This window comes from Molothrus ater, chromosome 2 (genome assembly GCF_012460135.2).
Source record: "Molothrus ater isolate BHLD 08-10-18 breed brown headed cowbird chromosome 2, BPBGC_Mater_1.1, whole genome shotgun sequence".
NCBI lineage: Eukaryota > Metazoa > Chordata > Aves > Passeriformes > Icteridae > Molothrus > Molothrus ater.
Window position 1 is genome coordinate 5,602,704 of NC_050479.2, and position 13,651 is coordinate 5,616,354.

At 49.6% G+C, this 13,651-nt stretch overlaps 1 protein-coding gene across 1 annotated transcript; it reads left to right on the forward strand.

Annotated features, from left to right (window-relative positions):
* Window positions 1-3,115: 3,115 nt before the first annotated feature.
* CRYAA (crystallin alpha A) lies at window positions 3,116-5,657 on the forward strand. Its single transcript, XM_036386491.1, has 3 exons — window positions 3,116-3,313; window positions 4,299-4,421; window positions 5,448-5,657. The coding sequence occupies exons 1-3, from the start codon at window positions 3,125-3,127 to the stop codon at window positions 5,655-5,657; spliced, it is 522 nt and encodes a 173-aa protein (XP_036242384.1). The 5' UTR covers window positions 3,116-3,124.
* The last annotated feature ends 7,994 nt before the right edge of the window (window positions 5,658-13,651 follow it).

A 13,651-nucleotide genomic window follows, 5' to 3' on the forward strand; every position in this document is an offset into this window, starting at 1 on the left:
TTGCGTGTCTTGTGAGGTCTGGTCTGCTGAACTGATGCAAAATGATCACTTTCTCTTCTCATACCAAATTCCCACTGGATGGGATCCATCTCAGCAGCTTTGCCTGTCCAGAAAGAGATTAGAATTAGAATTGCCTCCTCAGCTCCCTCCTGAGACACAGACACTGCTGAAGGGGTCTCATTTCACCTTTCCTGCCCACCCACATGATGATGTGACCTGGAGGCATCTGTCCCTCCACTGACTGCACAGGCAGCATGGACAGCTCATCTGAACAGGACACAGAAGCTTTAGACTATTGGAAGTCACATGTGATGCATCTCAGGAGATTGGTTTTTTCCCTGGAGACATACAGGCAGTGTGAAGCCTGCATCAGAAAAAAAAAAACCTGTAAATGAAATTTACATTTCAGTGAAATATTTTTGAGCACAAAAGACAGAAATGTCTGCCTAAGACATATGGATGTGATTAATTCTAGGGAAAGCCATGAAAATGTAGGTCCAGAAGAAAATAAAGACATAAAACCACAAAGTTGGCTGATGCTTTTCAATTATTTGAGTGTGTAGTAATATACATAAACTCAGATAAAATTCACTTGAAGACGTATTTCTCATTTTTCTCTAACGAGCCGATTCCTTTCATCTCTCTGGACTTACAGAGGGCTCTGGTTCCCTGTATGTTGCCCACTGGCACAGGTTGCCCGGAGAAGCTGTGGCTGCCCCATCCCTGGAAGTGTTCAAGGCCTGGTTGGATTTGGTTTAGAGCAGCCTGGGCTCCCTCCTTCCTCCTGGCCTCAATAATCCAGGGAATAATCTGGGGAACACTCTGGAGGTCAGAGCTCAAGGGTTTGGCAGTTTTGTGAGGACTGAAGGATGTCCAGAGGGGATCCTGCCATTGTGTGCATTGCTCCCTGTGCTCCCTCCATACCCTCTGATTTGGGAAACGCAGAGAGGATGCTCCCAGCACACTTTAGGGATGGCATTCACCACTCACCCCCTCACCTGGGGCCCAAATGGTCTGTCAGACCCCAAAATCTCATTTTCTGTGTGAGCACAGTTCCCATAGTTCCTCTACCAGCCAAATAAATAACTTGCTTTGTGTGTTCCACTGAGTGCTTTGGGATTTGAACTTGTTCCTGTGTCTCTGCTCTCATTTTTTCCCTTACCTTGCACATCAGGTGATGCATTCTGCATCAGGTCACTGCTGCCAGTGTTGGATAAATACAGGTTAGCAGGTCTTTGGAACTGGCTGGCTGAGGAGAGATTTTTTTTCTTTCCACTGCCAGGACAAATCTCACAGAGTTCTTGAAGAAAAAAATCTTGGCAGTGCTTTATGACTTGTTTGCTTCCCCTCAATTCCTCAAACAAAATGACAAATTTGGTACAATGGGAATAAATGAGGGGTTAGGTCTCTCTCTTGTGGTTTTTCCCTCTATGGCTTGAGGAGGGATTGATCTCTTTTTGACACCTGATTTTAGAAAATCCTTCATGCCTGAGAGCCAAGGCCCCCACAGGGCCTTTTCTTGCTGGAGCTACATGAGGTGGAACCTAAGCTCTTGTCTGTCTTCTTAGCAGTCCTTACTGTGGTTTGGGTGTTTTTCTGCTCACATTTTTGCTTTTCATGAAGGAAAGCCTCTGTAAAGGATCTCCTGGTTCCTACAATTCCTCCAAGGCCAAGGATTTTCCAAGCCTACACGATGCCTGGATGCCAGGTGATTCCCAGCTGGATATCACTCAGTGATAGAAAAGCCGCAGTGCTTTTCTCAGTTCAGCTCCTCTGGCCTGGAATGATCTGGTTGCTCCCAAAGAAGAGGGCAGGATCTCAGCCACCCTTGGTTTCTTTAGTCCCTGACAATATGAGAGGATGATTCAGCCCCTCGTATCTGAAGTGCCTTTTGGAAGTGCCCTCTCCTCTTTTCCTTTTGTTCTCTGCCGACTGCAAAAAGGCGCTGAGATGCACAAAACCCCCAACACCTGTGCTTCTGCTGCTCAGAGGCTCATGGAATGCAACCCCTGCATCTCTGGAGGGCATGGAAATGGGGTTTCAGCTGTGGCCACAGGCTGTGAGCCCTGCTGTGGAGCTGGGCAGCCTGGCTGCCCTTTCAGAGCCCAGCCACCTCAGCTCTCTGGCAGAGCCTGCGGCTCTGGCGGCGGGCACGGTGCCCATTGCCCGGCAGCCCAGGGTGCCAGCTGAGCCCTTAAAGGAGGCTTTGAGGGAAACAGAAATGAAAAACAGCTGTAACCAGAAATGCACGTTAAGCAGGATCTGTGCTGTGACACCATGAGATAAATGGATCTCCCACATCACTCCTAAATCAAAACAAGGACACTCTCAAGAGCTTTGGGACCGATGTTACGGTGGGAGACCAAGCTTATTTTTCTTTCTTTCTTTTGCAAAAGTATTTCTTGTTGAAAGTTTTTGTTTTGTCAGACAAAAAATGGTGCTCTGCATCATTTGTTAGCCATGCTTCCCTGCCAGTCATGCCATGATCCCTGTGCCAGGGGTGTCAGGCCCCTCTCGAGTGGCAGAGGCACTTTGTAGTGCGTTACAAAAAAGTTTCCCCTTCTTCAACCTGAATCTGACCCTTTTTCCTTGCTTGGAAGAAAGCTGTTGCATTTCTTTGGAAGAAATATTGAGTTTCTTCTTCAAAGGAGGGACAGAAAAGAAGCAATTTAATGAAACCCAGCATCAGGTTATGAAGACCCATGGAGCAGATCTCTTTCAGAAGCATCTTTGAGTTGCCCACCGGGGTGTCCTGCTCAGCCTGCTTGATTCCACAGGGGACATGCCAGCACCCCTGGGCACCCTGTGCCTCGCAGCCTGCTGCCCTGGCATCATCCCTGCAGGACATCTGGCACCGATTCCAACCAGACTGTCATTTCCAGGTCAGTCTCCGCATTTCTGCTGACCACGTTGCCTCCATCATGAGATCATGTCTTTCCAGAGGAATCCTGCTAATGCCTTCATTCTGCCAGGCCAGTATATATAGGGGGAGCTTCCCTGGGGCTGCACTCCAGCCAAGGCTTCGCCGTCTCCCCAGCAGCGGCGCTGCCCCTTCTGCTCTCCCCTTGCAGCCACAGGTCTCAGCAGCAGCAGCAGCAGCAGCAGCAGCAGCAGCAGCAGCAGCATGGACATTACCATCCAGCACCCCTGGTTCAAGCGTGCTCTGGGACCCCTCATTCCAAGCCGTTTGTTTGACCAGTTTTTTGGAGAGGGTCTCCTTGAGTATGACCTCCTGCCTCTGTTCTCGTCCACTATCAGCCCCTACTACAGGCAGTCCCTCTTCCGCAGCGTGCTGGAGTCGGGCATTTCAGAGGTAAGGGCCCTTTGATTTCCTCTCCTTTCCTTCCTCTCCCTCCTTGTGCCTCCAGCTGCTCCTCTCCACCCACAACTCACACTGCTGTAGCCCCATGTGAGGGGACGAGGAAGACCCCAAAGCCACTGCCAGGCACAGCCCACCCAGCCCTTGATGGGCAAAAAGGAAAACCCCCATGGCTTTGCCCCCATTGTTGGGGACAAAGCTTCCCTTTGAGAAACAGGAACCATTTTGGCTCCTTTTGAGGGTTGTTTCCAACACAAGAAGGCTGTTTTTGTTGCTCTGTGCCCCACCACCTGTGTAGCAAAGAAGAGCAAGGCTGCTCCCAGAGTAAGTGCCTGTGAGGGCAGCTCACCATGAGAGTGCAAGTGGGAGCTTTCTCCACCTTCTCCTCCACCTTGGGAGCTTGGTGGTTTTTGCAATCCCTCACTGAAGGACTCCAGAGCAATTTTCTGAAGGGAACTGTAGGGGAATATGTAGCTGTTGGGGCCGTGATCCAAAATTCAGGTCCTGGTGCCTTCTGTAGCCCTCTCTTACTGCTTTCCTCCCAGAGCTATGACCACAACGAAACCATAAATCACTGAAAGGACAAAACACGTACTCCCAGAGAATCTTACACCAGTTTCCATCCCGTTCTGTGCCTGGTCCATCTGGCAGGTCACTGAGTGCTAAAGGGTCCCTGGCACAAGAATAGCAGCAAGGATAATAACACCTCTCCCCAGAGCAGTAGCCAAGGTTCAGACACCAACCATGGCCTCCCTGTGACCCTGACACCAACCATGGCCTCCCTGTGACCCTGACACCTCCCACAGCCTCTCTCATTGTCCCTGGCTCCCCACGATGGGAAGAAAACCCCCACTGAGGCCCATAGTCACAGAAGGACAAAGTGCCAGACTGCCCCTTTTTTGTCCTTTGACCTGTGGTGATGTTGGCAGTGCCCCACAGCCAGAGCTGGGGCCTCACTGTGTGACAATGCTCATTTCAGGTGAGGTCTGATCGGGACAAGTTCACAATCATGCTGGATGTAAAACACTTCTCTCCCGAAGACTTGAGCGTGAAGATTATTGATGACTTTGTGGAAATCCATGGCAAGCACAGTGAAAGGCAGGTAAGTGGAAGTGATGGTGATGGTGGAGCAGCTGGGGAGTCCAGCTCTGTTTTCCTTCTTTCCAACGGTTCTCAGCTGAAGGAAAAAAAAATGAATATATCAGAAGAAAGAGTTAATGATGAATTGTCATTATTGGCATGGGCTGTTTCCATAGAGCCCCACCTGATATCTGACAATAACAAGCTAATCCACCCCTCTTTTGTTTATTTTCAATCATCATCTTCCATAACCATCAGATGACCATGTCCATTGTTCACTAATAACACTGGGCCAGACACAGAACATCATCTGGCACTGCTGAAGCATGGCTGAGTTTTCATAAGCCAGAATCCTTAGTGAAAACAGAGTTTTTATATGCCAGTCTGGGAGAGAAAAGCAAGAGCAAACAAAACAAAAGAAAACCAACCAAGTGCCTCAGGCTTGGAAACTTTTAACACGGATGTCATGGAAATATCTGTGGGGGTCGAAAAGTGAATTATACCAGCAGGGGTTTAATTCTTCTCATACACATTTTTGGCCAGACAAGGCTCTAGCCTGGAAACAGTATGTATTTTTAAATATAGTTATTATTCTCATGGCCAACTTTAAAAAAATAATTGCACTTCTCATTCTTCTGGCCAAAAAAAGAAGGGGGCCAGGATTGTGTACTTTGGCTGACACAGCATTGCAGCCTGATAAATAAATACATGGGTGCACATGTCTGCCTTGCCTTTACCTTCCCAGGCCTCCAGATTCTGTCTCCAAGCATCCTTTGAAATAAGAAGCCCAAATCAGATCAAACCTGGGATCAAACCTATGGCCAAAATCACTCCCTGCTGCTGTGCTCAGCTCTTGCATCTTCACAGGTGTCAGGGGGGACAAACCTGTAAAATTAACCCCAGCATAGGTGTGCCCGGCAGTCTTGGCAGTGCAGTGTCACAATAAGCCGGGGTGCTTGTGGATCTCCTGCCCTGAGGGGGCTGGACAAAGGGAGGCACAGGGAGTTTCTGACACACCTTCCCCCCCGCTTTCCCCACTGCCTCTCAGGACGACCACGGCTACATCTCCCGGGAATTCCACCGCCGGTACCGCCTGCCCGCCAACGTGGACCAGGCTGCCATCACCTGCTCGCTGTCCAACGATGGCATGCTGACCTTCTCGGGCCCCAAGGTCCCCTCCAACATGGACGCCAGCCACAGCGAGAGGCCCATCCCCGTGTCCCGGGAGGAGAAGCCCAGCTCGGCGCCCTCCTCCTGAGCCCGGCGGCCGCCACGCTGGGCAGGCTGCCACCCCCTGCAGGTCCCGCTCCCAGAGCCCTGGCGTAGATATCAGTGAATGTCTAGAGGGGTTTCTTCTCTTGGTTCCTCCCCCACTTTGTTTCCTCCTCTTTTTTGTTTTCTTTTTTTTTGTTTTCCCCCTCTTCCCTCGGGTGGAACAGGGGGCTGGGTGAGCGGCTGGTGGACTTGGAAGCTTAAACCTGGTGGGGATGGCGTGGATGGCAGTGCTGCCATGCTGCTGTACTTGCTGAAAGGGTCTTTGTCTGGTGCTGTAGCCCATTTCCACCATCAGGCAGGAAGGAGTGCACGAGTAATGCTGGCTGCTGGTGCACCAAGCCTCGAGGCAAGGCTTGGGACAGGGGAAAAGCCCTGCAGAGTTGCTGTACCCCACAACTGGTTACTCTCAAACAGCAATAGAGCCAAGCCCCACACTCAAGACCCCAAACCTGCCATGAGTTCCTTGCAACCGCAGGAGAAATAATAACAACAATAATAATAATTACCAATAACATCTCACCTTCAGGGGGTTGCAACGTGTATTTTTTTTTTCTTTCAGCAAAGTGTTTAAGTGTCTCTGTTCACACCTCTGCCCTGTCATTTCCCTCTGGGACAACTGACAGGAGGACAAGCACGTCTTTCCACTGTCTTTGTAGGCCCTCATGGGGGAGAGAGGGGGGCTCACCACTGTGCAGAGGCTTCCCATCCCCAGCCAGCTCTCCCCAGCCTGTGTGTGACACACTGTCTCCCTTGCTCTCCTGTAACTCTAGGGTAGCTCCACCTCTCCTGCTGGTATCTGGCGCTCAACCTGAGAACGTGGTCAGTGGCGGTCAATAAAGTGATATAGGAAACATGCAACCGGCGTTGGGCGTTTCATTTGTTCCTTTGGAAGGCTCCTGAAGGTCACTGTGGTGCCCAGCACCACTTGGAGGATGTGCTTTCCACTGCTGGAAGTACTTTTTGTGAGGGTGGCTCAGCCTTTCTTTTGTGCTCCCGTTTTCCCTCATGCAAACAAAACCAAAAGTGTCAGGACCCAGGACATTCCTCTGGCTGCCCTGGGTGATTCCAGACCCTGGCAGGGGGCTCAGAGACCCTGGAACAGAGTCAAAAACACCTGTGCCTTTGATTTCAGCCCATGGAAAAAACAATTACCAACTTTGTGTGAAGATTTACAAGCCACAAGAGTTTGAGTAGAATGATAGTGAATTTGTCACCGGGTGAAAAAGTAGAATGTTGGGGTTTTAGAATGGGGTTCAAGAGACAAGATGAAGGAATCTGAGCATGTCCTGCCCTTCTTCTCCTTCTTCTTGTCCTCCACCTTCTGCTGTGATGGTGGCACATTTGGATTGGTTTAGAGTAGAGACAGACTGTCTAACATAGGTGATAGGTATTGGAAAATTATTGTAAATAAAGTACACATAGTTCTTAGTATAAAAAGTTAACACCACCCCAAAAGGCAAGGACTGTGCCACAACCTGACCTGCTGGACAGATCTCATCAGGTCAGAGAAAGAATGTGATAGATAAGAGAAAAGAAACAACCTTGAAGAGCAGAACTGAGGAATCTCAACTTCTTCTTTGGTCATGAGGCTGGGAAAAAAAAGCCTTTCTAATACCTCGGGGTCATCTCAACCACAGAAACCCAAGACAAAAGGATCAGAGAAAGAACAAAGTTCAGCAGCCTGACCACCACACTATTCCTTCAGACCACTGGGTCAGTACAAACAGCACTTCAAACCTCATGCCCATGGCACCACATGACAGATTTAATCTGAACTTAATGATTAAGGTTGTTTGAAGGCAGGGTGGGTGGGGTGTAGGTACAGGCTCTCCCTGCAGTTGCCACACATGAAATCCACAGCTCCAGTGTGTGTGAATACCCAAGAGTAAAGGTTTCAGCACTCATGCTCTGCTCAAACAGCTTTCCACACAGATGGATATCCAGGGTGTTCAGGAAAGGCCCCTACATCCCCATAATTTATCACATAGGTATAATCATCTCAGACAGTTTTTGCTCTGCCAAAAAGCTGAGCCCACCAACCTCCTCCTCTTTGATGCTGATTAGCTGTGAAAAACAGAGGAAATAAATGCAGTTGTTTGTTGGTTGTTTTTTTCTTTTTTTTTCCTCACAGTGTGGGCTTAGATATTAATATGAGCCATAAACACAGAAGCTCTGAGACTATTTAAATTTAAAAGCCACTTGCTTCTGCCATATCTAGGCCAAAATTCAAGGAGGCCTGGGAGTTAAGGAGCAGAGGCATCATCTCTTATCCAGACAAAGTGAATGTGCCCCAGGGCTCACCCCAGTCCCTGCCTGCATCCCCTGAGGGATCATTACTGGGACCAGCATCACAGCACCTGTGGCAGAGGCTGGGACAAGGCTGCAGGAGGGGGAAAGTGCTGCAGATGCAGGAGAAAGCAAAGGACGGAGATTACTGTCTGGTAATTAGAAAGCAATAAATCCCCTCAGTGTCTGACACTCTTTTAAACCATTTTTTTACTGAGATTAATTACTGGGCAATCTCAGAGCTTTCTACCACAAATTGTGCAGCCCCCGTTGTGTCTGCATCTCCAGGGGGAAGGCGTGAATGAGTGCACTTTGGGAAAGGGCAATTCCATTCCTAGAGGGAGCTGTGGCTGCAGGCATGGAAAGGGCATTTTAACTGAAGCTGCCTCTTTTCTTTGCCTGGTGCTAACAGGTCCCCAGCCTCTGCCGCTTTCCCTTCAGATGCATCTTTTGCCAGAGCCTCGGTGCCTCCCTGCCATGCGCTGACATCTCTCCCCTTCCTGACAGAAACCCAGAAAAGCCAGGAGGGAAAAAAAAAAAAAAAATCGAATCCCAGACATTTGACTCCCATTCAAACCTCTCAGGGGTGTAAAAACAGGGAAACAGATTTTGAGCGTGATCTGCGTGCAGATGTTTTCTGCAGGTGCCTGAGCAGCCTGTGTGTGTCTGTCAGGGCCATGAAATGATGTTTGAGCCATTTGTGGGCCCCTTTTTATGCCTGGCTGGCAGAAAGTGAGGGTTTTGATAGGAAATTATGACAGGAAATCAGGGCGGGTTTGAGGAGACACACGGGGGGCAGCAGCTCAGGACCCATGCTGCCCCTCACTTTTGGGGACACCAGACCATGACTGCCTTCCTGCTCTGAGAAGGGATGATTTTAAAGCCTTTTGCAATTCATAAGCTAATTAAGCCCATAAGCAGCTCTGAAAGCCTCTGTGCAAGGGCATTGGGGTGTCTGGTGGTGTTTTGTGTGGTAGAGGGAATGTGTCCCCAAACCCAGAGCCCCTCTGACCCCAAAGGGCTCATCCATTTGCAGAACAGCTTGAGCAGTGTCACTAATGCCTGTATGTCACTCAAAATATTTCAATTTTTTCACCTAGAAGTCTTCCCAGTCACATCTGTCCAGGATACTCCTCCTCTTCTCTGCAAAAATTCTTGTTTCCCTTTGCTGATATTAATTGTCATTTAGAGAAATTCTTGTTATTCATAACCTATGGTGGTTTCAGGAAGGAGCTCTTCACCACAACTTTCTTTGCAAATTCACCTGTTAATAATGTGTTGATAACACTCTCTAAGGATTAACAATATTTCTTGGAGGTTTTTTTTGGTTATGAATTAGTTGATAGTTTTATAATGGAGGAAAAGGCAGCAACAGGGAACTTTCCAAGTGTCTGGGCAGTTTGTGAAGCGTGGCCTTTAACCAGGGCTTCTACTCAGGGTGACTATTCATCCTTTTTGCAGTGAGTTTTTATTACCTGCCCTCCTTTTCCAGCCAGACTGGCAGTCTTTCTTCCCCACAGCAAAGCAGAAGTGACTTCAGCTTCTCCTCCAGAGGAATTATCAGAGGGCTCTCAGGAGGAGGCAGCAGATGGTGCTGCAGGGACATGCAGCCTCCTCCAAGTAATTCCCCTTCTTCCCACAGCCCCCAGTGACTCAGAGGGGTGGCAGTGACCTGGGGGACAGCGGCAGCTGCTTCTGGTGCTGCCCCCTCCCCTCCTTGGCACTGCCCTGCCTGGGCAGGGCGCCTCTGCCAGGGTCCTGTTCCTCCAAGAAAAACCCAGGAGCAAAAACTGGCAGGATCCAACCTGCAGGCCACCAGCCAGGAAGCTGTCCCTGAGCATTTGGGCCAGAGCTGGCTTGTCACCCCTCCTTGGCAGGGGCATAAGGAGGCTTCTCCTCATCCTGCTCACCCAGAGCTCAGCCAGAGCTCGCCCAGCCCTCTCTGCAAGGGAGTGGGGCAGTTAAGGGATGCTGCATCCTCCCCATGCTGATCCTGCAGCTCTGGAATGCTGTCCCCTGGCTCCTGGCAGAGGGACAGCCCTGGAGACAGGCAGGGTTGCCTGGCCAAGCCGTGTCCCCACGGGGTGGCAGCCTTGCCTGTGCTCTGGCACACCCTTCTCACCAGGTTTCAACACCTCCCCAGGGAGATGGGACCCAGGGCACAAGGATCCAACCAGAGTTGCACAACTCTGGCATTTCTTGGTTTCTGAATGATTTACAAGTTCACCATAAAAACTGGGAGTAGCCTGAAAGTTTACCAGCATTTTTCACCCAAAGCAAATCCTGCTGCATGCCATCTCTGAAACTCCTCATGTCCTCGGCATCATCATCGTCATCATCAGGATTTGGGTTCTGCCACACAGGTCTCTAAATCTGGAATTAAAATAGCAGTAGCTGCCTCTGTTAGCAAAAAAAAAAAAAAAAGGGTTTCAAACACGTAAAAAATCCCAAGTATTCTCTCAAAAGAACACTGGGCACATCTCTGCAGTTTATTGCAGTGTTGGGCACATAAATCTGAGATGTGCAGCCAGAGGAGACTGTAATGATGTGGAGTCTGCCCTCCCTAACTCAGACTTTGTCCCTCTGGTGTGACCTCTTGTCAGGACTGGCTTGGAAAGCCACCAGCTCACACCAGGGGAGCAGGTGCCTGCCGTGTCCCTCATTTCCAGCTCCTGATCTGGCTTTTCCCAGGGGAAATGCAGTCAGGGCCCATCCAGAGCAGGCTGGAGCCTGCTTACATGGCTGGTGCTTCTCTTGCCATTAACTGGCCCTTTTAATGAGAAATGTCAGCTTGGGACAGGCACAGATGTTCGTGGCATTTCTGAGAGAGCAGCACAAGTGGAGTAAAAATGAAACCTCAGTCCGAGAGGCTGAGGAAGGATGATGGAGTGACGCAAGCTGACCAAAGCTCAGGAGACTTGTCTGTGCCTCAGAGTTCATCCTCCAGCTGATCCAGAGATCTACCACACATCATGAGAGGCCTGAACTCCTCTGAGAGAGAAAACTGAGTGTCTGCTAGGGGAGGGTGAGACCCAGCTGCCCCAGGGTGTGGGCAGAGCTGATCCACAAGGCCCCGGAGCATCCCTGAAGCACTCCTTGCTCCCAGGGTGGGCTGTGGTGTCTCACTGGGGTTTTGGGGTGGCTGAGGGTCATTCTGAGAGGCTCCAGGGGTGGGGAGGCTATACTTGGAGTGGGTTCAGCACACAAGGGGCTCATGGACAATGTGGGATTGCCTGGTGTGTCCCAGGGGAAGCAGCAGCTCAGCTGGCAGTCAGGAGAAAGGGAATTTCCATGATTTGCTTGTGGTGCTTTCTCTGCTAAAATTTCATAGCTGCTCGATCATGTCATTACCTTCTGATCAGGGGGAAAGGAGCATTGCTTAATTCAGAGCCTGCTGTGCCTTCAGGCCATCAGTGAGATCTGCACACTTGTGTGTTTCAGTGTACACAAAACCTGTAACATCCAACACAGCACTTACACACAAACAGTTTTATTTCCTTGGTGCCTTGAGCGCTGTGCTCAGAGATGCTGCACCCGAGGATTTTTACACCCTCATCCGAGAATTCTTATTCCAAAGAATTGGCTCTGGTCTCCCTTCCCGAGGCTTTCCTGCCCTGTCTGCCCGGCAGGACCCGGGAGGTGGCAGCAGCTCCTCGCCGGTGGCACCGAGCATCCTCTGCCTTGAACAGAGGGGAACACGCGATGGTGGCAAGGTCACACTCGGGATTTGCCGAGCATCTCCTGTACATTCCTCCACGGAATGTTAGGCTTTCCTTTTTTTCCTTCCTTTTTTCCCCCTCCCCGATCCCCCACAATAATTGTTTGAAGGTTTTTTTCTCTCTTTTCTCTGACAAGGCGCTCAGAGGGAGCAGAGCAGCACCATTGTCCGCGCTGTCTCTGTTTTCCACCCACTCGGGCTGATGTCAGCCCCTCGCTGCAGGATTTAATGCATTGCTCTCTGCCTTCCACACTGCTTATTTCCACAACTTTTTGTTTCTCATTTTTTCCATCTGCTGGGGAAATCTCGGAGCCAGAGCTAGGCTCCCACCTCTGATGCCCTTTTCCTCCCTGCTGAGCCGTGCTGGAGGATGGGACATGCAGGATCACCCTGCCACTGAGTCACCAGAGTGGAAACAAAAGGGAGCCCAGGGGAACAGGCCCCTCACAGTGTTTTGCAGGCCACTGAGGGTCAAAGAGGTCCCTTTTATTCCCCCTTTGTCCCTTGCATGAGCCCAGGACATTCTGCTGAGTCTTGCAGGAACACATTTGGCTCTGATGATGTTGATATTGAGATAACTCAGAGCTGAGCTGTAAAGGCCTTTGGAAATCTGCTTCATAGTTCTCAGTGCTGACTAAGGAAGGTCTGGGGTTTAATTTCCTGCCATGTTTTTGTTGTTATTGTTGTTTGTTTTTACTCAAAGGGAACTATTTGGAATGTCTAGCCTTGTCTCCGCTGGTTTTGCTGGAAGGCTCCTTGGGCTTTTGGGAGGATTTGCATGTTGAACTCTCTCACACTGTAAACAAAGCGTGTCAAATCCCTCCCAAGGATGATGATTTTCCAAAGCATTCTTTAAGATCCTGACCTTTCTTCTCCAGTAATTTATGAACTTCTTCCAAACCCTCCACAAAACAGTAATGCAAAAAGCCTGACTTATTTATGTGCTTCACCAGGCCAAAGGGGTAAGAAAGCTATACATAGCTTTGTTTCAGTCTCTGGATATGTCATTATTTCCCTCCCCTGTGAGGTTCATGACACCAGGGTCTGTGACCCTGTCCATGGGGCTACAACCAGGAGGCCCCACAGGCTCCTTCAGCCCCTGTAGCAATTTGGCTTCCCCTGAGATGATTTCTGCTGCTCATTGATTTTCAACCTGTCAGCTCAAAGTCTCACCTGAATTTAATGCAAAACAAACACCCTGCCACATCAACACAGGGAAAATGGAATATGATGAACTTAATCAGCAGTGGCAGGGTGGCTCAGCAGAGTCTGGGAAAGGATTTTGTAGAGGAGAGCAATTGTTCACAACTTTTTGCTGGGCTGTAGTTTCTCTAGCAGCACACAGCAGAATTGACTTGCAAGCCTGCCAGGCTGGCTTTTCTCTTCCAGGCACTACTAATGCTCTATCATTTTATCTCCCATCATTTCAGCCTAATAAAAAAGGCAGCACAGAGTAAGAGAGGCGTAGACTGGGATGCACAGAAGGCTCAAATAAGAAATAGTATCAATGGGTGAGCTGGAGAAGTTGGCTATAACAATATTTCCATCTCCCTTTGACAAAAGCAGCCCAGCTACACTCCACCTCTCCTGGGGGGCTGGCAGATAACTCAGAGGTAAAGTCTCCAGCTAAAGTAGTACAGACACATCAACTCCTTTATGCTTCAGTAACACAAAATTTAAAAAATCCAAACCAAAACACAGATTAGAGGCGATATATGTACTTTTCTCCTTTGATAAGATGAAGTGCAGGAGCCACTGCAGCACCTGAAATGTTTGTAAATACTCTCCAGAGAGGTGTAGCAGAATTCAGCTGTGGTCACTGTGCAGCTGAGCTGTTCTGCTCTCCCTCCCACCAACTGATGCTCAGGGTCAGCCACTGAGGGGGACTGAACTGGAATTTGAGCTTCTCATTCACATTTTTTCCCATTCAAATTGCAGGAGGTTGCCTCATCGTGTGAGTTCCATGTTTGGGT

Coding starts and splice junctions, on each gene's coding strand:
- CRYAA (XM_036386491.1), top strand. CDS start 3,125: ATGGACATTACCATCCAGCACCCCTGGTTCAAGCGTGCTCTGGGACCC. Junction 3,314..4,298: donor TGGAGTCGGGCATTTCAGAG/GTAAGGGCCCTT, acceptor TGCTCATTTCAG/GTGAGGTCTGATCGGGACAA. Junction 4,422..5,447: donor GCAAGCACAGTGAAAGGCAG/GTAAGTGGAAGT, acceptor ACTGCCTCTCAG/GACGACCACGGCTACATCTC.